The 25,968-nt window shown below is 40.1% G+C and overlaps 1 protein-coding gene and 1 non-coding gene across 3 annotated transcripts in view; both read right to left on the bottom strand.

Annotated features, from left to right (window-relative positions):
* nae1 (nedd8 activating enzyme E1 subunit 1) overlaps window positions 1–25,968 on the bottom strand; it is a 75,768-nt gene that overhangs the window by 37,989 nt on the left and 11,811 nt on the right. For both annotated transcript variants that reach the window (XM_072279979.1, XM_072279978.1), the window contains exons 4-9: window positions 25,115–25,145; window positions 22,917–22,988; window positions 17,959–18,038; window positions 15,179–15,288; window positions 7,682–7,791; window positions 7,169–7,231 (exon numbers count right to left, since the gene is read on the bottom strand). In XM_072279979.1, the coding sequence (XP_072136080.1) occupies window positions 7,169–7,231; window positions 7,682–7,791; window positions 15,179–15,288; window positions 17,959–18,038; window positions 22,917–22,988; window positions 25,115–25,145 (466 nt within the window). The remainder of the gene's footprint in view (window positions 1–7,168; window positions 7,232–7,681; window positions 7,792–15,178; window positions 15,289–17,958; window positions 18,039–22,916; window positions 22,989–25,114; window positions 25,146–25,968) is intronic.
* On the bottom strand, window positions 24,152–24,254 carry LOC140210797 (U6 spliceosomal RNA). The gene has a single exon (XR_011889297.1). It is a non-coding gene; the product is annotated as a U6 spliceosomal RNA (small nuclear RNA).

Consider the following 25,968-nt stretch of genomic DNA (forward strand, 5'->3'; position numbering starts at 1 on the left):
AGTAAGTAAGCAGACCCAGATGTTTAGAAATTACAAATCATGTTATGTAGATTACATTAAGATTATTCTACTGTCCTTTCATAATTTCTAGTTTGACATTTTGTTTAAGATACTGTACCTCCAGTGACAGGTCCAAAAGCAGTCAGCAATTGGTTATCAAATGATTTTAGTTCAAATGCAGGAACAGTCAAACTAGTGCTGGTGTTCTTGTTTAACAAAATGGGTCAGTGAATCCAAGTCTTAACCTCTAGCCAGTGAATGCTGGTGTAGGTTTCAGCCCAGAACAAGATGTGGTTTTTCCAGTGATACTTCCTTCATCAGACAGCCCACTTTGTTGAGTTCCACACATGAATAAAATACTTCAACACAGAAACAAGCCAAGGAAAATCTGCAGGAAAGAGTGTGTGGGGTCACCAGTAAACATGACACAGCAATTCAGAATCACAATCATAAGACCATAAGACATAGGAGCACAATTAGGTCATTCAGTCCATAAGTCTGCTCTGCCATTCCATCATGGCTGATCTCGGATCCCACTCAATCCCATATACCTGCCTTCTCACCATATCCTTTGATGTCCATGCCGATCAAGAAACAATCAACTTCTGCCTTAAATAAACACATGGACTTGGCCTCTACCATAGGCTGTGGCAGAGTGTTCCACCGATTCACTACTCATTGGTTAAAAAGATTCCTTCTTACCTCTGTTCTAAAAGGTCACCCCTCAATTTTGAGGCTGTGCCCTCTAGTTCTGGATACCCCCACCAGAGGAAACATCCTCTCCACATCCACCCTGTCTAGTCCTTTCAACATTCAGTAGGTTTCAATGAGATCTCCTCGCATTCTTCTAAATTCTAGTGAGTACAGGCCCAAAGATGCCAAATACTCCTCATATGTTAAGTCATCCTTGTGAACCTCCTCTGGACTCGCTCCAATGACAACACATTCTTTCTGAGATATGGGGCCCAAAACTATTGACAGTACTCCAAGTGCGGCCTGACTAGTGTTTTATAAAGCCTCAGCATTATCTCCTTGTTTATATATTCTATTCCCCTTGAAATAAATGCCAACATTGCATTTGCCTTCTTTACCTCAGACTCAACCTGTAAATTAACCTTCTGGGAGTCTCGCACTATAACTCCTAAGTCCCCCTGCACCTCTAATGTTTCAACCTTCTCCCCATTTAGATCCTATTCTGCACTATTGTTCTTTTTATCATTATCATCTGCCACCTTTTTTTGCCCATTCTTCCAATTTGTTAAGTCCTGATGCAACCGCATTGTTTCCTCAGCACTACGTACCCCTCCACCTATCTCTGTATCATCCACATACTTTGCCAAACAACAATTCCACTATCTAAATTATTAACAAACAATGTGAAAAGTAGCAGTCCTAATACTGACCCCTGAGGAACACCACTAGTTACTGGCAGCCCCTTTTTCTCCACTCGCTGCCTTCTGCCTGTCAGCCATTTTTCTATTCATGCCAGTATCTTTCCTGTAACACCATAGGATTTTGACTTGTTAAGCAGCCTCATGCAGGGCACCTTATCAAACGGCTTCTGAAAATCTAAGTAAATAACATCCACTGCCTCTCCTTTGTCCACCCTTCTTGTTACTTTCTCAAAGAACTCTAACAGATTTGTCAGGCAAGACTTCCCTGTACAGAAACCATGCTGACTTTGGCTTATTTTATCATTAGTCTCCAAGTACCCTGAAACCTCATCCTTAATAGTCGACGCCAACACTTTCCTAACAACTGACGAAGGGTCTCGGCCCGAAACGTCGACTGTACCTCTTCCTAGAGGTGCTGCCTGGCCTATTGCGTTCACCAGCAACTTTGATGTGTGTTAACTGAGGTTAAACTAACTGGCCTATAATTTCCTTTCTTTTGCCTTCCTCCCTTCTTAAAGAGTGGGGTGACAATTGCAACCTTCCAGTACAATGCATCCGTTATCTCTAAAGCAACCTCTCTCAGGACTCTGGGATGTAGTCCATCTGGTCCAGGTGACTTACCCACCTAAGACCTTTGATTTCGTTATCGTTAATCGGTCAAATTAACTTTATCAAAATTAATATATTACCTAAATTTATATATCTTTTTCAGGCATTGCCGGTTTTCATTCCTAAATCATTTTTTGATTCTCTTGACTCTATTATATCTTCTCATATATGGAAGAATAAGCATTCTAGATTAAATAAAATTCATCTTCAGAAAGATAAAAAGAATGGAGGATTAGCCTTACCAAACTTTAGATCATTTTTTTCAGTATCTACAAATAACAGATTTTTTACAGTCTCAAATAAGTAAATTTCCTAAAAGTCCTGATAAGAATCTACTAGATGTAATCTTTAATCTGAAACCTTTTTATAATGGATCTATATCTAGTATTCATAATATGCTGTTGGGAATGAGAAGTGTTCCTTTAGATAAAATTAAAAATCTTTGGAACAAAATTTACAGACTTCAAATTCTGAGGAAACTTGGAATCAAATTTTTAAATTGGTCAACACTTCATCGTTATGTGTCACTCTCTCCTTCAATTTAAAGTGGTCCATAGGCCCCATATGACTAAGGATAAGTTGTCTCATTTTTATTTAGATATATCTCAGTAGTGTGATAAATGTAATAATGGAGAAGCTTCACTCATCATCATCATCATCATCATCAGGTGCCATGCCCAGTTTGAGCTTTGATTGCCATGACCTGTTTCGGGTCAAGTGGATCAATTCATTGGTATTCATTTCCAGTTCTCTGTCTGCTGTCTCCATCATCATTTGTCTTTGCCTTCCTCTTGCTTTCTTCCCTTCAAGCTTTCCCATAATTACCGTGCATTTTAACTCCTCTTTCCCAATCACATGTCCAGTGAAGTTACGTTGTCTTTTCATGATCTCATACATTATTTCTCTTTTTGTGCTTGCTCTGTTCATGACATCCTCATTAGATATTCGTTTCGTCCATGATATTCTTTGCATCCTCCTCAAAAACCACATCTCTGCTGCTACAATTCGTTTTCTCATGTTACTAGATATTGTCCAACACTCTGAGCCATATGACTGGATAAACATAACATTTCAGTACTCTGAGGCGGGTTGTCATGCCTACTTTAGTATTGGTCAGTATACTCTTCATTCTCGTAAAGGTGTCTTTTGCCATCCCTATTCTTCTTTTGATGTCCAAGTCGCACCTGCCACCTGATGTCACCCAGCTTCCTAAGTAGCAAAAGTTCTTTACTTGTTTTATGTCTTCCTCGTTTATTCTCAGCCAGCAGATAGGATTCTCCTTCTTTTTGGATATCACCATACATTCTGTCTTTTTTGCAATTGATAGATAGACCCATTTTTGCACTTTCTTCAATTATATCAATTATGTTTTGTAGTTCCGTACTTGCAATTAACACAGTGTCATCTGCATATCTGAAATTATTGATGTTTTCACTGCCAACTTTGATTCCCAAGATATCTCATTTTTTGTAATATTGTTTCACTGTACACATTAAATAAATCAGGGGAGAAAACACACCCTTGTCTAACGCCTCTCTTGATTTTCGTAAACTGACTCACTTCTCCATCTATTCTTACAGCAGTAGTTTGTTCCCAGTACAGATTTCTGATTAGGCGGAGGTCTTTCGAATCTAGATCTATGGTTTTCTGTAATATTTCAAATATTTCACTCATTCATATGTTTTGTACATGACTAAGTCTTGGAAAATATTGGAAAGAAGTATTTCAAAACCTTTTCGATACTTTTTAAAGTACGTTTGTAAATTTCAAGCCTTTGACTGCTTTATTTGGTATTGTTGGAGAAAAGGATATTATTTTGAAGCCATCTGATTTGCATGTTTTGGCTTTTATGTCTCTTATGGCCAGAGGATACTTTTGCTTAAATGGAAAGATGTGGCCCCTCCTATTCACGCCCAATGGTTACGTGATGTGATGTCATGTTTAAATTTAGAGCAGATTCGATGTTCAATCTTTGAATCTAATAAAGACTTTCAAACATTGTGGGGACCCTTTCTGAATTATTTTCAAAACCTTTGATTTGCTGTTAAAGCACAGATGATGACTAACAATCTTTTTTCTTCTATTAATCAGCTTCAGTTTTGGTAGTGGGTTAGTTTTTTTCATATAAAAAAATCATTATTTTTCAATGTTACGAACTAATTGATTTGTACGAATATAGGGTAAGGAGTCTTTATATGCGATTTAGTTTAATGTATTGACATTTTTTTTCCTGTACTCTGTATTCTTCTATATAAATTAATAAAAATATTGGAAAAAGAAAGACCTTTGAGTTTGCCTAGCACTTTTTTTTTGTATAGCAATGGCACTTACTCCTGTTCCCTGACACTCACGGACTTCTGGCACACTCAAGTGTTTTCCGCAGTGAAAACCGATGCAAGGTACCCATTAAGTACATCTGCCATTTCTTTGTCCCCCATTACTACATCACCAGCATCACTTTCCAGTGGTCCAATATCAACATCACCTCCCTTTTACTATTTATATAACTGAAAAAAACTGGTTTATGTTATTGGCTAGTCTACCCTCATATTTCATCTTTTCTCTTCTTATAGCCTTTTTACTTGCACTTTGTTGGATTTTAAAAGCATCCAAATTCCCACTCACTTTTGCTACCTTATATGCCCTTTCCTTGGCTTTTATGCAGTCCTTAACTTCCCTCGTCTGCCATGGCTGCCTACCTCTGCCCTATCAGGTTTAATATCACTGGAATAGACTGTCCGCAGACACGATAAGAAGACTGGAATACATTTGGCGAGTTATTTTGTGGCAGCAAATAATTAGAATAATTAAAACTATAAATTACAGTAATATTTACATTATACACACATATATGCGTACACTCACACATATATTTATAATATTTAATGTAAACACCTGTTTATTTTGTAATATGATTGTAACTACATTGTGGGATGCATCATATTCTAATTTATGTGTAGTCTAGGTACACTTTGTTGGTAATTGAAGCAGGTATGCCCTAGTGCCAATCAAAGGAGTTCATCACCCTCAGTGAGAGAGACAGGGGCTACCAGCAGCTCACACTGAATAATAATCAGTATAGACTTATTATTGGGTTTTCCTGTAGATGCCTTTTTGTAAATATTGGCAGTTTTCCACTAACTTTTCTAAGTTTGATTTTTGATGCACTTCATAAACACCCTTGTACGACAGTGACTCAGCCATTTTTCCCATTGGTAAAATTAAAGGTCATAACCAACATTTTTAACATGTGTATGTGTGCCTGTGTATGTGGTATGTGTGTCTGTGTCTGTTGTGTGTGTGTGTGTGTGTGTGTGTGTGTGCGCGCGCGCGCGTGCGCACGTGCCTGTACCTGTATACTTGTATTTATTTTATTTCTTACATCCAAGGGAGTAAAAATCTTTATGTTGTGTCTCTGTTGCAATATACAACGTACAATATAAAGAGGGGAAATGTAGGAGGATATTGCCCAAATACTAAGATTGTATACATAATTGTTTTATATACATGTATGTACAGTTAGATATGCAATCAGATCAATGTGTATTGATAAATCTGATGGCCTGGTGAAAGAAGCTGTCCCAGAGCCTCGTCTTAATGTACCAGTACAGTATGTTAGATGGAAGCAGCTGAAACAGTTTGTGGTTAGGGTGGCTGGATACCCTGATGATCCTCGGGGCCAATTTTATGCACCTGCTGCTGTAAGTGTCCTGAATAGAGGACAGTTCACATCCACAGATGTGCTGGGTTGTCCACACTGCTCTCTGCAGTGCCTTGCGATTGAGGGTAAAACAATTCCCGTTCCAGGCAATGACACAGCCACTGAGGATGCTCTTGATGGTGCCCCTATAGAAACTTCTTCAAACAACTTAGGTGAAAGAGGCTCTATTGTGCTTTATCACCACACAGCCAGTATGTACAGTCCAGGTGAGATCCTCTGGGATGTATATACCAAGGAACTTGAAACTCACCCTCTCAACTACAATCCCATTGATGTCAATAGAGTCTCAGTTCCTGTCTCAGTTCCTCCTTCATTTTTCAACAGTGAGGGAGAGGTTGTTTTCTTGGCACCACTGTGTCAGAGGGTTGACTTCTCCTCTGTAGGCTGTCTCCTCATTGTTGGAAACAAGGCCTATCAATGTCATGTCATCTGATAATTTGATCAGCAGATTGGAGCTGTGCATGGCAACACTGTCGTGGGTGTATAGGGAGTAGAGGAGGGGGCTCGGGGGGCTCCTGTGTTGAGGGTCAGAAGGGCAGACGTGAGGGAGCCCATCCTTACCTGCTGGTGATCTGACAGGAAGTCCAGAACCCAGCTGTACAAAGCGGGGTGCAGGCTGAAGTCACGTGTGTGCCTATATCTATGCGTCTGTGTGTTTATGTGTCTGCGTGTGCGTGCATCTGCGTGTGTGTCTGTGTGTAAATTAAACAAGTAGTGCAAAATGTGGAAACCATAGAAAGGGTACAGAGGAGATTTACAAGGATGTTGCCTGGATTGGGAAGCATGCCTTATGAAAATAGGTTGAATGAACTCGGCCTTTTTTCCTTGGAGTGACAGAGGATGAGAGGTGACCTGATAGAGGTGTATAAGATGATGAGAGGCATTGATCCTGTGGAGAGTCAGAGGATTTTTCCCAGGACTGAAATGGCTAGCACAAGAGGGCACAGTTTTAAGGTGCTTGGAAGTAGGTACAGAGGAGATATCAGGGGTAAGTTTTTTTTTACTCAGAGAGTGGAGAGTGCATGGAATGGGCTGCCGATGACGGTGGTGGAGGCGGATAAGATAGGGTCCTTTAAGAGACTCCTGGACAGGTATATGGAGCTCAGAAAAATAGAGGCCTATGGGTAATCCTAGGTAATTTCTCAGGTAAGGACATGTTCGGCACAGCTTTGTGGGCTGAAGGGCCTGTATTGTGCTGTAGGTTTTCTCTGTTTCTAAAATAAGAGAGAGAGAAAAGTAACCCTAATCCCAACACCCTGCAGACACAGGACTGTAACATCAATACTGTGCAGACGTTACCAATACTTGTCTTCCAGATTAACAGTCACATTGAAAATATATGTTAGCAAGATGCGTTTAAATTATTTTTTAACATGTGCACAACTATATGCCCTGTTTACAATGAGAAGTTTCAGGTGATATCAACAAGAAATCAACATCATACCTCTTGACGCCACTTCTCCAGGTACTTGGCTACCAAAATTATCCATGGCGTGTGACTATGGTCCTGCAGTGTTTACAGAAAAAACATTAGAAGTTATATCACAACAACTACCCCAAATGAACACAAAATGCAAAGTTAAATGCTATTATTTGTCTTTTTATTAATGCAAACATTAAATTGTTGAAAGTAATGTTGTTAATTAGGATCAGGCTTATTATCACTGACATATGTCGTGAAATTTGTTGTTTTACAGCAGCAGTCCAGCGCAAGACATAAAAAAAATACTATTAAGTCACAATGAAAAATTAATAGTGGGAAACAGGAATAGTGAGATAGTGTCCATGGATTATTGAGAAATTTGATGACAGAGGGGAAGAAGATGTTCCTAAAATGTTGAGTGTGGGGCTTCAGTCTCCTTCAATTGTTAAATTGATAAACTGGTTTCTAGTTGATTGCTATCCATACAGATAATATCACCACATCAGTATTTTGCTGCAATGCTTGCTACTGTACCTTTTTGTCCATATTATCCAGGTCATACTCCTGAACATGACGCTTCAGTTGTGGGAAAGGCTTGTCAAGTCTCAGATCTTCCAGCGCATTGTCTGGGTGGGATTCCACAACTAGAAAGAAAACAAAAGTTTCCGCCATTACCCAGGCCTTCACTTCACCACACACAATGAATCAGAATCAGGTTTATTATCACTAACGTATTGTATGTCATGAAATTTGTTGTTCTGAAATATCAGTTCAGTGCAATACATATAAATTATGATAAATTGTAATAATATATTGAAAGATAAATAGTGGAAAAAGAGAGCAAAGTAAGAGGTAGTGTTCATGGACTGGGCAGAAATTTGATGGTGGAGGGAAGAAGCTGTTCCTAAAACACTGAGTGTGCGTTTTCAGGCTCCCGTACCTCCACCCTGATGGTAGTTAATGAGGAGAGGTAGCGATGAGAAGCAAAGATAATTTCTATGAAACGGAGACCAGTGGAAACAACAACTTCACTACTACTCCTCAATCCTTGGCATGCTGTGAGGATCTACTATGGACATGACCTACCCAGGACCCAGCACATAGATACAATATAAGGAAATTGAGCTAGCATCTTTGCTTTCTTAGAAGGTGAAGGAGGTTCGGTTTGGCACTGAATGCTCAAACAAACTTCTAGATGTACTGTTGAAAGTATCCTGACTGGTTTTACCACGGTATGGTACTGCAATCTGAAGGTGCAGGAACATAAGAGGAGGCAAAGAGTAGTGGACTGTGCTCAATATATCACGGGCATACCCCTCCCAATTATCAGTACTATGTACAAGGAGGCACTGCCTCAAGAAGGCAACATCTATCAAAAGATCCCCACCACCTTCTTCCAGCTACCATTGGGCAGGAGGTACACAAGCCTGAAGTCCCACAACACCAGGTTCAAGAACAGCTACTTCTCCCTTCAACTATTCAGTTCCTAAACCAACTTACAAACTGTAATCACTACAGCTTAGCAGTGCTATGAACACTGTGCTCTACAGTGTTTCTTTTTTGTTCTAATTGTGTTCTTACTTGTAAATATTGTGTATAACTTATGCTTAATTTATGTTTTTTTTCTTGTGAATACTGCTTATGTGCCTGTGATGCTGTTGCAAGTAAGTATGCATCGGCGTATAAATGTACTTTTGCAGATGACAATAAACTCAACTTTGACTTCTCATAATAAAATCTTCACAACATTGGACACTAGTCCAACTTGTTACAATTCCCTAAAACATTACGATGGCAACATACCTACAGAACATTGGATTTAAATTGAGAAATTCGAAGTAAAATTTTTATTATCAGAGTACATACATGTCATCACATACAACCCTGAGATTCTTTTTCCTACAGGCATACTCAACAAATCTATAGAACAGTAACTGTAAACAGGATCAATGAAAGAGCAAGGGCATAGAAGATATCAAACTGTTGAATGCAACTATAAATAAATAGTAGTAAATAACGAGAGCATAAAATAACAAGAAAAAGTCATAAAGTGAGATCATTGGGTGTAGAAGCATCTCAATAAATCAGTGAACAATAAACAAGAGAAAATCTGCAGATGCTGGAAACCAAAGTAACACACACAAAATGCTGGAGGAACTCAGCAGGCCAAGCAGCATCTATGGAACAGTAAACAGTCACCATTTCAAGTTGCGACCCTTCATCAGGACTGAGTGTAATTATTCTCTTTTGTTCAAGAGCTTGATGGTTGTGGGGTTGTAACAGTTCTTGAACCTAGTGGTGCAGGTCCTTCCGCCTGATAGCAGCAGTGGGACAAGAGCACGGCCAGGGTGGTGAGCATCTTTGATGATAGATGCTGCTTTCCTACAACAGCGGTTCATGTAGATGTGCTCAATGATTGGGAAAGCTTTACCCATTACATACTGGGCTGAATCCACTAACTTTTGTAGGATTTTCCATTCAAAGGCATTGATGTTCCCATTATGCAGCCAGTCAATACATTTTCCACAACACAAATGTTACATGCTCAAGGAGATCTGTTTTTTTTTGTGAGAATGCTGTAATGGTCTTTTGGAGGTCACCTGATGTGATTTTCCCACCGATGTGAGATCACGTGATGACATGTGCCCCGTGACTATATAAGGGTCGACTCAGGTGACGCAGTGGATTTTTGAGTTTGTAGATTTCCAGGTAGAACGTGTTGTGCCTCCGTTTCTGTTGCGTTTGTTTTTGTGACGCAGTTTCATTTTTAAAACGTTCTGTTGAAAGATTCCATATTACCTGGACTGGGAATTTGTGGCTGGAAGTGCCAATTTACTCAATTCCGACAGTTTTGAAGGGAGACTGAAGAATTCATCGAAGTGAAGGATCGAAAGAAGTCAGCATCGTTTGGGCAGTTTAATAAAGGATTGACCTTATTGAGTCTTCGTTGAAGAGAAGCTGCATTGAGATAACTCTTGTAAAAGAGCAATAAGTTCATGCAAAGGCTCTCTCTCTCTAAAAGGAATCTAAGGTCAGTCGATTTAAACTGTTTATTTTCGGCATCGGGAATCCTGTGGACAGAACCGGCAGTAAAGGTGCGTCGGTGAAGAAATCGTTCTCCAGAGAAGTCTCTCCCAATTGAATGCGTAAAACTGTTGGACTTTTGAAGTTATCACTTTAAGAACTGTATCTGACTGTATCGCCTTAAGAACTGTTTTCGCATTTAACGCTTTAAGAGCCAGAGCCGAGTGGAGTTGATGAACGGCTGCGTACTTGTTTAACCTCCGGTTAAAGTTTTCGTTATTTTTCCTTATCATTTATACGCGTTTAATAAATGTTTAGTTGTTTTTATAAAACCTGTCTCGATTAATATTCATTGCTGCCAGATACGTAACATAATTTTGTGGGGGTTCGGCCGTGATATGTTCCGATTTTGAGTTTAAGTGCTGGTAGTTGCCATTTTGATTTGGTAAAAGGGAATACCCGATTTTTTTTGGTTTGATTGGTGTGTGTGTGTTGTATTTGGCAACAATGGATATTGACGAGTTTTTGAAAACACCTGACTCGGAATTTTTAGAGAATGCGAGAAAACCTGTGGTATTGGAGATTGCTAAGAAGCTGGATATTAAAGGAATTATGAGAAATTCTACCAAGGTTTTCATACAAAGGAAAATTGCTGAACATATTAATTTGGAATATTTTGAGGAGGAGGTGTTAGATAAGTTTCCACTAAGTAATCTGGAAATGCAGTTGCATCTTGAACAATTAAAGTTTGAAAGATTTAAAGTGGAAATGAGAGAAAGAGAAGCTGAAAACCAGAGGAAATTTGAGCTAGAGATGGAGAAAATAAGGTCTGGGAATCAGTCTTCTGGTTCTACAAAACAATTTATTGCTAGTCGTGAGGTTGCTTTGGCTCCTCCATTTAATGAAACTGATGTGGATGCATATTTTCAGCATTTTGAAACAGTTGCTCTGAGTTTCAAGTGGCCGAAGGACCAATGGCCAGTGATGTTACAAAGTGTAATTAAAGGCAAGGCACAACAAGTTTATACAGCTTTAAATGCTGAGCAAGCACTGGATTATGATATTATTAAAGAGAATATATTAAAAGCATACGAGATCGTTCCAGAAGCGTATAGAGAAAGATTTAGAAGTTTAAACAAATCGGTGGAAAAAACTTATGTGGAATTTGCCTATGAAAAATCTGTGTGTTTTGAGAGATGGGTTTCCTCTAAAAATGTGAATAGGGAGTATAATAAATTGAAAGAGCTGATTTTGCAGGAGGATTTTAAAAGAAGCATTCCTGTTGAAGTGAGAACATACTTAAATGAATGGGACACTGCTACATTGCAGGAGATTGCTAAATTGGCTGATGAGTATGTTTTAATTCACAAGAATAAATTTTCTCCAGGTAAATTTTTTAAAAGGAGAGTCAAGGTAAATCAGAATTTAAATTTGAAGTGAGTGAGAAAAGTAAGGATGAAGGGAGACATGTGAAGGAAAGACATTTTGGTATTATTTGTAATTATTGTAAGAAAGCTAGACATGTAGTGGCTAACTGCTTCCGATTGAAACGGAAAGAGAAAGAAGTGGCCCCAGATGCTTGTGTGCGGCATATTGGAAAACCTGTAAAGCTACAGGGTTTAGAAAATATTAATGAAGATGTATCAGAGTCTGACCAAGTTAAGAAGGGATATGAGGCTTTTATAACAGAAGGATTTGTATCCTTGAAAGAAGAATCCAATGCAGTACCGATAAGGATACTTAGAGATACTGGAGCTTCACAATCACTAATATTAGGTAGTGTGTTAAGGTTTACTGATGAGTCTGACACTGGTGAGGAAAATTATATAAGAGGAGTAGGGAGTGCCCTTATGCCAGTACATTTACATAGAGTAAATTTAAGGTCAGGATTAGTTACAGGGGTTGTTAAAGTAGGACTACAATCTAGTTTACCTGTGAATGATGTTTCTCTTTTGTTAGGGAATGATTTAGCAGGTGGACAAATTTTTCCTGAAGTGCATTTGACAATAAATTCAAATTCTGAGGAACCACAGAGGGATTCTAAAACAGATTCTTCCTGTGTTGTAACAAGGGCTATGGCTAAAAAGACGGATGTAAAGGATGTGGTTGTTACCCATGACAGTTCAAATCAAGATTCAAATTTTGAGGATGTATCAGAAACTTTCTTACCTACATTATTTGATCAGGATTTTGATGGTAAGTCTGATCAGGAAGATTTGTCTTTATCTCAGAAGGAGATGATAGCAGAGCAGGGTAGGGATCCTGAGATAGTTAAATTAAAAGAACAAGCTCTTCCAGATAGGAGAAGGACAACACAGTTGTGTCATATAAATATGATAAAACCTTATTATGAAAGAGAAGTTGCTAATATGACTGTGATTAATAATGAGGCTGATCTTGCTGAAAACTTACTAGAGGAAACTCATTTTAAACTCAACATTATTTCAGCCAGGTTGCCAAATTCAAAAATTCTGGAAAACATTGATGAAAAATTAGCTCATTTACAGCCGGAACAGAGATAGCAGATGAAACGGTTAATTTTTAAGTACAGAGATTTATTTCCAGACGTCCCTAGAAGAACCACCGTAGCTACACATGATGTAGATGTGGGAGATGCAAAACCCATAAAACAACATCCATATCGGATGAACAGAGAAAAATGTGAACTTGCTGAACAGGAAATTAAGTACATGTTAGAAAATGATATTATTAGACATTCTAATTCGAATTGGAGTTCACCGTGTGTTTATGGTGCCTAAGCCAGACGATAGTATTAGGTTTTGTACGGATTATAGGAAGGTGAATGTTGTGACAAAGACCGATGCATATCCAATCCCTAGGGTAGATGATTGTGTGGATAAAGTTGGACAGGCCAAATTCCTTAAAAAAATTGATTTGTTAAAAGGTTATTGGTGTGTTCCATTGACGGATATAGGTAGAGAGATTTCAGCATTTGTAACCCCATCTGGGTTATATGAATATAATGTTCTTCCATTTGGGATGAAGAATACACCAAGTACTTTTCAGAGGATGATTAATGGCGTGATTCAGGGATTAAAAGATACGGATGCCTATACTGATGATCTGGTTACAGGGAATAACACATGGAAAGCACATATTGCGGCGGTGGAGAAATTATTTGAGAGACTTTCAAAAGCTAATTTAACTATTAACTTATCCAAAAGTGAATTTGGTCATGCCACAGTAACTTACCTTGGTTATGTTGTGGGTCAGGGGAAATTAGCACCTGTTCAAGCAAAAGTTCAGGCAACTTTGGAAGTACCCACTCCCACTGGTAGAAAAACCCTCAGAAGATTCTTGGTTATGGTGGGATATTACAGAAAATTTTGTAAGGATTTTGCAAACATTGCTCTTCCATTAACTAATCTCTTGAAGAAAAATGAGAAGTTTATTTGGACAGAGTCTTGTCAGGAGGCATTTGATAAATTGAAAGCTATAATATGTAGTCAACCTGTACTTAAATCTCCTGACTTTGAAAAGCCATTTTCGTTAGCTGTAGATGCTAGTGATGAAGCTGCAGGAGCAGTGTTGCTTCAAAAAGATGATGGTGATGAAGTTGATCGTCCGGTAGCTTATTCTTCTAAGAAATTTAATGCTCATCAAAGAAATTATTCAACAATAGAAAAAGAATTGTTATCCCTTGTTTTAGCTTTGCAACATTTTGAAGTATATGTTAGTTCTACGCATAAACCACTCACAGTTCATACCGATCACAATCCATTGGCGTTTTTAAGTAAGATGAAAAACAAAAATAGAAGATTATTAAATTGGAGCTTAATGTTACAGGAGTATAATATTTTGATCACTCATATCAAGGGTAAAGATAATGTGATCGCTGACTGTCTAGATGTTAAATGTACAAAGAAAATCTGTTTTTATTGAGTGATGTTTTATCATTTGTAACACTTCTACTGTACATTAGTTTGTAAAGGGCTGAAAGATAAGATTGTATATATTGTGTATTTTGTAAATTTTATACCTTTGTATTTTTTTTGTATAAATTGTTAAATTTTTATTCTTCAAGAGACCAAAATTTTTTTTTTTTTGGAGGGAGGTGTTACATGCTCAAGGAGATGTTTTTTTTGTGAGAATGCTGTAATGGTCTTTTGGAGGTCACCTGATGTGATTTTCCCGCCGATGTGAGGTCACGTGATGACATGTGCCCCGTGACTATATAAGGGTCGACTCAGGTGACGCAGTGGATTTTTGAGTTTGTAGATTTCCAGGTAGAACATGTTGTGCCTCCGTTTCTGTTGCGTTTGTTTTTGTGACGCAGTTTCATTTTTAAAACGTTCTGTTGAAAGATTCCATATTACTTGGACTGGGAATTTGTGGCTGGAAGTGCCAATTTATTCAATTCCGACAGTTTTGAAGGGAGAGTGAAGAATTCATCAAAGTGAAGGATTGAGAGAAGTCGGCATCGTTCGGGCAGTTTAATAAACGATCGACCTTATTGAGTTTTCGATGAAGAGAAGCTGCATTGAGAACTCTTGTAAAAGAGCAATGAGTTCATGCAAAGGCTCTCCCTCTCTAAAAGGAATTTAAGGTCAGTCGATTTAAACTGTTTATTTTCGGCATCGGGAATCCTGTGGACAGAACCGGCAGTAAAGGTGCGTCGGTGAAGAACTCTTTCTCCAGAGAAGTCTCTCCCAATTGAATGCGTAAAACTGTTGGACTTTTGAAGTTATCACTTTAAGAACTGTATCTGACTGTATCGCCTTAAGAACTGTTTTCGCATTTAACGCTTTAAGAGCCAGAGCTGAGCCGAGTTGATGAACGGCTGCGTACTTGTTTAACCTCCGGTTAAAGTTTTCCTTTGTTTTTTTTCCCTTTATCGTTTATACGTGTTTAATAAATGTTTGGTTGTTTTTATAAAACCTGTCTCGATTAATATTCATTGTTGCCGGTTACATAGCACAAATTAGAAGTGCCTCGGGAGATTTGGTCACAATGACTGAGAAGTAGAATGATGCTTTAGGTACTGACCTGGGTGCTCCTTCACAGCCAGTCTCATGTAGCCGACCAGACCGTATGTCCTACACACCAGCAGTGGAACATCAGCAGCCCAAAGAACATTCGACAAATGCAGCAACGAACTAGTGTTAGCAAACAAATAGAATGAGTAGGACGTTACCAAACAGTTAACAGCACCACGTACAGCGCATGGAGTGTCTGGAGAGAGTGTACGTTTACCAGGCTGCCACTTGAATTGGAGGGAATGTACTATAAGGAGAGGTTGGACAAATATGTTTGTTTTCTCTGGAGCAACAGAGGTGGAGGGGAGACCAGACAGAAGTTTATAAGATTATGAGAGACGTATATAAAATAGATGGATGGAAGCTTATTTTGTACCAAATACTAGAGGGCAAACATGCAAGGTGAGAGGGAGAAGTTCAAAGGAGATATGGGAGGAGCAAGTTTTCATTTTAATTACACAGGAGTTAGATAAGTGGGTGACAGTCAGGGAAGGGATGGGAAGAGCTCAGATAGTAGAGAGCACCCCTGTGACCACATCCTTCAGTAATTGTTATCTCATTTTGGATGCTGTTGAGGGGGGTGACCTGACAGAGGATAACCACGGCGATTGGCTCTCTGGCGCAGAAGGGAGAGAGGAAGAGGAGAAATGCGGTAGTCGTAGGGGATTCCACAGTGAGGGAAACAAACAGGAGGTTCTGTCAGCCTGATAGAGATACCCGCATGCTGCGTTGCCTCCCAGGTGCCAGGGTACGGGATGTCTCGGATCAGGTGCAGAGTATCCTGAAGGGAGAGGGTGAACAGCCAGAAGTCTTCGTACACGTTGATACCAATAACATAGGCACAAAAAGGGAGGAGGTCCTGAAGAGAGAATTCAGGGAGTTGGGTAGGAAGCTGAAAAGCAGGACCTCCAGGGTAGTAATCTCAGGATTGCTGCCTGTGCCACATGCTAACGAGCACAGAATAGCATGATCAGGCATATTAATTCGTGGTTGAGAGACTGGTGTAGGGGGCAGGGTTTCGGGTTGCTGGATCATTGGTGCACTTCTGGAGGAGGTATGACTGGTACAAAAAGGACGGGTTACATCTGAACCCAAAGGGGTCCAATATCCTAGCAGGCAGGTTTAATACAGCTGTTAGGGAGGGTTAAATTAATTTGGCAGGAGGATGGAACCAGAGTGATAGGGCTGAGGAAGGGGAAAACAGAAATAAAACAAAGATAGTGTGGAATAGAGACGATAGAAAGAAAAGGCAGGAGATGAGGCTTAATCACAGTCAGTGGAATGAGTTACAGGGCAGTAGAGGCGTGGTGCAGTTAAAAAAGAAAGCAACAAATACTGAAAGTGTTGTACTTGAATGTATGCAGCACAAGAAATAAAATGGACGATCTTGAAATTCAGCTACATATCGGCAAATATGATGTTGTGGCCACCTCTGAAACTTGGCTGAAGGATGGCTGCCACTGGGAGCTGAACGTCCAAGGATATACAGTGCATCGTAAAGATAGGTTAGTAGGCAGAAGGAGTGGTGTGGCCCTGTGTACAAGAAGTAATATTAAGTCATTAGAAAGGAATGACATAGGATCTGAAGGTGTAGAGTCTTTATGGGTTGAGTTAAGAAATGGCAGGGGTAAAAGTACCTCCAAACAGCAGCCAGGATGTGGATTACAAATTACAGCAGGAGATAGAAACGGCAAGTCAGAAGGGCAATGTCATGATAATCATTGGGGATTTTAACATGAAAGTGGATTGAGAAAACCAGGCCAGTACTAGACCTCAAGAGAGAGATTTTGTAGAATGTCTAAGGGATAGCTGTTTAGAACAGTTTGTTGTTGAGCCCACCTGGGGATCAGCTGCGCTGGACTGGCTGCTGTGCAATGATCTGGAGGTGATAAGAGAGCTTAAGGTTAAGGAACCCTTAGGGAACACTGATCACAATATGACTGAGTTCACTTTGTAATTTGAGAAGGAGAAACTAAATTCCAATGTGTCGGTATTTCAGTGAAATAAAGGAAATTACAATTGCATGAGAGGGGAACTAGCCAAGGTTGACTGGAAAGGGACACTAGCAGGAAGGACAGCAGAGCAGCAATGGCTAGAGTTTGTGCGAAAAATGAGGGAAGTGCAAGACAGATATATTCCAAATAAGAAGAAATTTTCAAATGGAAGAAGGACATCACCGTGGCTGACAAGTGAAGTCAGAGCCAAAGTAAAAGCAAAAGAGAGGGCATACAAGGAAGCCAGAGCTAGTGGGAAGATAGAGGATTGGGAAGCTTTTAAAAACTTGCAGGAGGAAATTAAGAAGGTCATTAGGAAGGAAGAGATGACTTATGAAAGGAAGCTGGTGACTAATATCAAACAAGATACTAAAAGCTTTTTTAAATATATAAAGGGTAAAAGAGGGTTGAGGGTAGATATAGGACCAATAGAAAATGACGCTAGAGATATTGTAATGAGAGACGCAGAGATGGCAGAGGAACTGAATGCATATTTTGCATCAGTCTTCACAGTGGAAGACATCTGTAGTATACTGGACATTCAAGAGTGTCAAGGCAGTGAAGTATTTGCAGTGAAAATCATGACTGAGAAGGCACTCAGGAAGCTTAATGGTCTGAGGGTGGATTAATCTCCTGGACTTGATGGGATGCACCCTTGGGTTCTGAAGGAAGTAGCTGGAGAGATTGCGGAGGCATTAACAATGATCTTTGTAGATTCTGGCATTGTATCAGATGACTGGAGGAAGTAAGATGCCAGAGTGGGGAATGGAGGGAGGAGGAAGTAGGAGTTGCTTACCTCTCTGGGAGTTGAGTGGCGATAACGATACTGAATCCATGGAAGAATGTGGGATCATTTTCAAGCAGCTGCTCTACACTCTGAAAATGAGCACAGGGAGTAAGTCAGCTTCTCAGGCTCTCTCCAGGACTGTGTTCTTAAACCCTTTCATGTGGGAAACTCATGCGGTCATGGAAAGAATGTACAAACTCCTTACAGACAGAATCAGAATCAGGTTTATTATCACTGGCATGTGACGTGAAATTTGTTAACTTAGCAGCAGCAGTTCAATACTGTGAAGCAGTTTTACTGTGCCATGGCCTGTTCTTCATCAAGTTATGGTATTGTTGCACTGTTGTAATTATATGTTATAATGATGTGGTTTTTGTTAGTTTTTCAGTCTTGGTCTGTCCTGTGTTTCTGTGATATCACACCGGAGGAATATTATATCATTTCTTAATGCATACATTACTAAATAACAATAAAAGAGGACTGTGTGTCCTCATAATCTAATCTAATCTAGCAGAGAGAAAAATAAATAATAGTAAGAAATAAAATAAAACAATAATAAACAAGTAAATCAATGACAAATATTGAATAGATTTTAAAAATTGTGCAAAAACAGAAATACTGTATATTAAAAAAAAGTGAGGTAGTGTCCATTTAGGAATTGGATGGCAGAGAGGAAGAAGCTGTTCCTGAATTGCTGAGTGTGTGCCTTCAGGCTTCTGTATCTCCTACCTGATGGTAACAGTGAGAAAAGGGCATTCCCTGGGTGCTGGAGGTCCTTAATAATGGACGCTGCCTTTCTGAGACACCGCTCCCTAAAGATGTCCTGGGTACTTTGCAAGCTAGTACCCAAGATGGAGCTGACTAGATTTACAACCTTCTGCAGCTTTTTTCAGTCCTGTGCAGTAGCCGCTCCACACCAGACAGTGATGTAGCCTGTCAGAATGCTCTCCACAGTACATCTATAGAAGTGTTTGAGTGTATTTGTTGACATGCCAAATCGCCTCAAACTCCTAATAAAGTATAGCCACTGTCTTGCCTTCTTTATGACTACATCAATATGTTGGGACCAGGTAAGATCCTCAGAGATCTTGACACCCAGGAACTTGAAGCTGCTCACTCTCTCCACTTCTGATCCCTCCATGAGGATTGGTATGTGCTCCTTCATCTTATCCTTCCTGAAGTCCATAATCAGCTCCTTCATCTTACTGACATTGAGTGCCAGGTTGATGCTGTGGCACCACTCCACTAGTTGGCATATCTCACTCCTGTACGCCCTCTCGTCACCACCTGAAATTCTACCAACAATGGTTGTATCGTCAGCAAATTTGTAGATGGTATTTGAGCTATGCCTAGCCACATAGTCATTTGTATACAGAGAGTAGAGCAGTGGGCTTAAACACACACCCCAGAGGTGTGCCAGTGTTGATCGTCAACGAGGAGGATCTGTTATCACCAATCCGCACAGACTGTGGTCTTCCGGTTAGGAAGTCGAGAATCCAATTGCAGAGCGAGGTACAAAGGCCCAGGTTCTGCAACTTCTCAGCCAGGATTGTGGGAATGATGGTATTAAATGCTGAGCTATAGTCGATGAACAGCATCCTGACGTGGGTGTTTGTGTTGTCTAGGTGATCTAAAGCCGTGTGGAGAGCCATTGAGATTGTGTCTGCCATTGACCTATTGTGGCGATAGGCAAATTGCAATGGGTCCAGGTCCCTGTTGAGGCAGGAGTTCAGTCTAGTCATAACCAACCTCTCAAAGCATCTAATCACTGTCCATGTGAGTGCTACCGGGCGATAGTCATTAAAGCAGCCCACATTATTCTTCTTAGGCACTGGTATAATTGTTGCTTTTTTGAAGCAAGTGGGAACTTCTGCCCATAGCAGTGAGAGGTTGAAATGACCTTGAATACTCCCATTAGTTGGTTGGCGCAGGTTTTGAGAGCCTTACCAGATACTCCATCAGGACTTTCTGCCTTGCGAGGGTTCACTCTCTTTAAAGACAGTCTAACCTTGGCCTCTGAGACAGTGATCACAGGGTCATGAAGTGCAGCAGGGATCTTCAAAGCTGTAGTTGTGTTCTCCCTTTCAAAGAGTGCATAGAAGGCATTGAGTTCAATGCCTCACTGCCATTCATACTATTGGGTTTCTCTTTGTGGGAAGTAATGTCTTGCAGATCCTGCCAGAGTTGCCATGCATCTGATATCGCCTCCAACCTCATTCTAAATTGTCTCTTCACCCTTGGAATAGCCCTCCGCAAATCATACCTTTTGAACCCGGGTCACTGGCATTATGACAGCATTACACTAACAGCTACACTACCATGCCGCCCCACAAAATTAAACACAAAGAACATATCACTTTAACTGCAAATCTCACATTCTCCCACCCTTCATGGAACCAACAGCGGTGTACAAACTCTGATGGCCCTTCAGGAAAGTTAACATGTCATTCTTGCCTTGTTGGCCTCTGTGACTCCAGTCCCACATATGAACTGACTTTTTACTGGACTAAGAGCAATGAATGGTTGGGTACAACTTCTACTTTGCCAGCGTCATCCCTTAATCCAGACAAACTAGGTGAACCAAAATCTCCATCGGAGGCGGGGTAGAGATATGTCTCTACCAAAGCAGGTATAAGGCACTCCTTTCCTCCGCCAGCCTGTAAGTCAGCCATGGCAAGGTGTTGCCCTTGCTTAGCCCCCAGATCAGGGTCAAGTGAAGCTGGTGGTTGGTTGTATGAGCAGCTGGTACTCATCACAAGTCCTGATTATGTGAACACAGATGCCAGGCAAACAATTGCTGAAGAGTATTGATAAAGACACTACCCAGAAGGAGGTAAAGGCAAACCACTACTATAGAAACATTTGCCAAGAACAATCATGGTCATGGAAAGATCATGATTGCCCATGTCATACGACATGGTATAGAATGACGGTGATGATAAATTGGAATAAAAACAAATTGCTCATACTGTACATTATGGATTGAGTAACATTTGCAGCAGAGGGAAGTAGATGTTCACAGTACAGGAGGCCATTTGGCCCATTATTGCGACCTACTTTGGCCATTTCTTCATTTCTCACAAGAGGACAATAAAACTTTGTTTTCCTATAATTACACACACAAAATCCTAGGGGAAACTCAGCAACCGTTTATTCCCCTCCATACATGCTGCCTGATCTGTTGTGTTACTCTGGATTTACAACATCTGCAGAATCTCTTTTTGTTGATACTTTCCCTTAATTATTCCCATTTCTGGAAGTTCTTCTTGAACCTTCCACCATCCTTTCAGGTACCATGAACCCATAAGCAATATTTTTCCTTTGCACTGTTTATTTTGTAATTTATCACAATATTTTGCATTTGCACTGCAATGCAACTGCAAAACAACAGACTTCACAAAATAGGAGCCAGTGATAATAAACTGGATTCTGAAATCAGCTTGTTGTGTAGAGTCGTCGAGAGAAATAGCAGAGAAACAGGCCTTCCAGCCCACCGCATCTGTGTCTACCCACAAACACCTGTATCTACATTAATCATTCCCGAACCCATTTCATTCTCATCAGATTCTCCCCCATACACACCTCATATTCTGCCACTCCACCACACAAGGACAATTTGCAGAGATCAATCAACTACCAATCTACAAATATTTTTTGAGTGTGGCAGAAAACTGAAGCGTCTGGAAGAAATCCATGTTGTCACAGGGGATACAGACGGCACTGGAGGTCAGGACTGACCTCAGGTCACTGGAGATGTGAGCCATTAACTCTAGCAGCTGTGTCGCTCTGCTGCCCTGTCTCCTCCATGGTTTTATTGACCACAGTTTTCTAGTTACTAATTCTGTGGGCAATGGAAACAATTTACAGCAAATTCCAGTTAATTACGACACATTGGGACCAATGCATTTTGGCCCAATTAAGTGGCTGCCCCAGTTAGCCAAAGTTTCAAGTAGTTAAAACGGTATAAAAAAAGGCAAACTTGCTTAACTGAAAAACAAATTATGTATTTAAATGAAATACAGAAATTAGAACACTATCAATACTACTACAGTACTATAAAACTGTATTAATTCCTAATAGTTATTGATGAAGCAATTAATCCAGTGTATGCCGTCATGTTCTTTTGATTGACTGTAAACAAACAAAATCAGACTAGTGCAGATATGGACTCCCTTCATACAATGCTTTGAATGATTGTATCCTCCAAATCTTCAGTTTCATTGTAACACTCAAAATAATTGTCAATACCTTCAAATTCCTTGTAGTTCTTAACTCGTTGAAATAGTTTCATTTTCACTTACAGCCGTTTCCGGCACCTCCAGGCCTGAATGCTTGAAATCGCAGACAGCAAAACAGTTCTGAATTGCCTTGCTGCTTATTTCTCACCAACTATCAGTGACAAAAATCACTGCTATTTGAACACTACACACTCAACTAAAGCTGCTTAAAAACCGTTCACTCTCAGCATGACTTAGTGTCAAACTGCCATAAAAGTGCAGGTGACTGATGCTAGTTAGAAACTGGTCGCCAATAGTCTCCTGTCCAAATGAAGCAGCATAACAAAGAATTCTGGCTATTTTCTCAATTAGTTTTTGCTCTTAAGAGTTGCCCCAATGAACTAGAATCTACTGCATTGTGTGGAATAACTGAATAGAATCAGTAACTAGAAACTGACTGTGAAATAAGTTTTCAATACCAAGGACTGTGTGATATCAACATTTCATAACAAAGTATCATCGTGTCATCAGTAATACAGCCAGCGTTGTGGCATTCAGACCATACTTCGAGGCAAGTGGTCCCAGGTTCAAATCCAGCAGTTCCTTACACGCTTTCTATCCATGCTAGGTTGAGTGTCAAGCTAGCAACTTGGCCTCTTAAAAAAAAACAAACAAATGCCTAAAGGACTGGCAATGTTGCCACACCGCGCGGAAAGGAACAACAACAAGGTCATTTAGTATTGTGTTCACCTCATCCACGGAGTTTCCACTGACGTCACTATTCAGCTCCTGCAGTAATTCTGTGGCCGCTTGTGCTCGGTTCTAGAGTGAAAAGAATTGGAAATGTATAAACTTGCCCTCTTACAGTTGGCTTCCTTAAGAATTTAAGGCAGGTTAATATACTTCTTAGGCTTCTGCAGTTACTTATGCCCAACTCATCTCCTCCTACCCCATCAACGTATCAGCCTTTTCCTTTCTTCCTTGTGCTCTTTAACCTGCACTGCACTTTCTCTGTAGCTGATATACTTTATTCTGCATAATTGGTTCACCTTGCATTACCACAAAGCACTGTGTAATGAATTAATCTGTATGAACAGTGTGCCAGTCAAAGCTCGATGTCTGAAACCTAGAGCTCAGGACTGTCCATGTGAATGGGTGGGTGGGAGGAAGGAATGAGGTTGGCTTTGCTGTGGTTGTTTTGTTGCTTGTTGTGTTTTGTGTTTTTCTGACAAACATGATGGGTATACTACGTTGGTGTGGAACATGTGGTGATATTTGCAGGTGGCCTCCATCACATCCTTAGATCGTGTTGGCTATTAGTGCAAACTAATGTCAGAATATCACTGTATGTTTTGATGTTTATGTGATAAATTAATGAATCTGAAGACAAGCCTTTTGCTGTACCTTGGGACTTGTGACAATAATTCAATTCCAGTAACTGCGTCAATGTTACTTGTCCCAACTTCCTGTGGGAACAAGTTCCACATCTTCACCTCTCTCTGAGGAGGGAAATTTTTCCTCAGTGATCAATGGATTATCAGTGACTGTTGTATAATCATTAGACATAGGAGCAGGATTAGGCCATTCAGCCCATCAAGTCTATTCTGCCATTCTAACATGGCTGATTTATTATCCCCCTCAACCCCATTCTTTCTTTTCCCCATAACCTTCAACATCCTTACTAATCAAAAACCTATCAACCCCCGCTTTAAATATATGCTTACACTCTCAAGTTCTAGTCTCACCTGCAAGATAAAATATGTTCTCTACAGCTCCCCCATCAAACCTTAAAGCCCTCTATCTTGAGAACTCTTTTCTAGAGAAACCTTATTTATACAACAGTCAGTTATGGCATCTTTCTAACAGACCCATTTACACCCTCATTTGTATAAAATAAATTTTATTCACAATAAAAATAACTTACAAAAGGAAAAAAATGTGCAATGCCCTTTTCATTCTTACATTCATAGCCAATGCTTTCAGTAAAAAATATAGAATATTTCACGAATTTGCATGTCATCTCTGCAAAATAGCCATGCTAATCTTCACTGTGTCATTCCAATCTTATTATACGTGCTGCCAATATACCCCCTCTGATATGTTTTTTGGTTCCTTCAGTAATGTGAGGAGAAGAACTCTGCAAAGCTCCAGGTACAGGCTTAACTAGACTCAACCAATTTAGATGTATTTAGATGTAGTCACTGCTCTCTCTAAGTGGCACAGGTGGGTGACCTCGCAATAACTGAAATGCTCCTGCACACGTAGCCATTGTTGCCATGCAGCTGGAATTGGATGCAGTTAGAGAAAGTTTACAAAACGTGAAAGATTTTCTTTATTGTACTGTATTTCGTTATACCCTTCAATTAGTGAATAAAATCACAAGTATGCAATTTTTCAGTTTTCATTCTAAATATTCACAGTATGCATATTACAAAAAAAAAACATTTAAACTGCTGCACAGTTTTCAGGTTATGTAAAAATTTCCTGCTCAGAGCAACGGTGGTCTGTGCAGCTGTAAACAAAATGAGAGGAAGCCTTGGTTGTAGTAGCTTCCGACCATAAGCTACAGGCCCTAATTCGGCTTATTTGGCCCATTGAGTCAGGTTCACCATCCCTTCGTGGCTGATTTCTTATCCCTCTCAGCCCTATTCTCCTGCCTTTCCCCCATAACCTTCAACACCCTGACTTATCAAGAACCTATCAACATCCGCTTTAAATATACCCATGACTTGACCTCCACAGACATCTGTGGCAATGAATTCCACAGATTCACCACCCTTTGGCTCAAGGATTTCCTGCTTGCCCTAGCCTCAACCTCATCCCAGGTTTCCAACCTCAGCCATGTTACTAAGGGCAACCACACAATATAAAGGAATAAACCAGTAAGCAACAGTGCTCAGAAAAGTGAATTTTTTGAATTTAAAACATGAAAATACGTGAGAATTTACCTTTCCAATGCTGTCCTTGGTTAGGAAAAAACTACAAGAGAAACACAGAAAATGAAACAATAAAATACATAACACATTTTTCACTTTCATTGTCAAATGTGCTGATGTAAACAGCACCCTGACACCTCAAAGAAGGCTTAGATACCATTTACCATGAAGCACTTAAGGTCAAATCTGATCTGGGCCATCTGCATTTCCTCATCTTGATCCATCTCCCCGGGACTTCTCCATTTCCCCATCTTGGATCCATTTCCCTGGCCCTTCTCTATTTCCTCGCCTTAGATCCACCTCCAGACATTCCACCCTGTAAAAACTCATCTCAGGGAGGTAGCACCATCAATTTGCGGGAGACTCCAGGAACTTCCGGGAGAGGTGGGATGTCTGCAATAGAGTAGCTCCTTAGCAGCTAGCCAGCTAGTTTAAATAACAAACAACAAGAATTCTGCAGATGCTGGAAATTCAAGCAACTGAATTAGTCCTGATGAAGGGTCTCGGCCTGAAACGTCGACTGCACCTCTTCCTAGAGATGCTGCCTGGCCTGCTGCGTTCACCAGCAACTTTTATGTGTGTTGTTAGTTTAAATAACATTAGCTATGCTAATGAACGAATGACACCTGTTAAACTCACCTCAACATGTCTTTCACAGTCATTTAACCCACCATGGGCAATAGAAAAGTCACTGTTGCAAACAGTGCAGTGAGCAACACTGTCATTATTTTTGACCCCTATTAGGCAGGGGTACACTTTAGTGTAGTCTGGGGTGAAGTACGTTTTATATTTTCTTTTGGAACACTCTGCCATGGCGCGCTCTCTCGCGCCCACTCTCGCTCTCAAAAAAATTAATTTCCAGGATA

Source organism: Mobula birostris, chromosome 15, assembly GCF_030028105.1.
Source record: "Mobula birostris isolate sMobBir1 chromosome 15, sMobBir1.hap1, whole genome shotgun sequence".
Classification (NCBI taxonomy): domain Eukaryota; kingdom Metazoa; phylum Chordata; class Chondrichthyes; order Myliobatiformes; family Myliobatidae; genus Mobula; species Mobula birostris.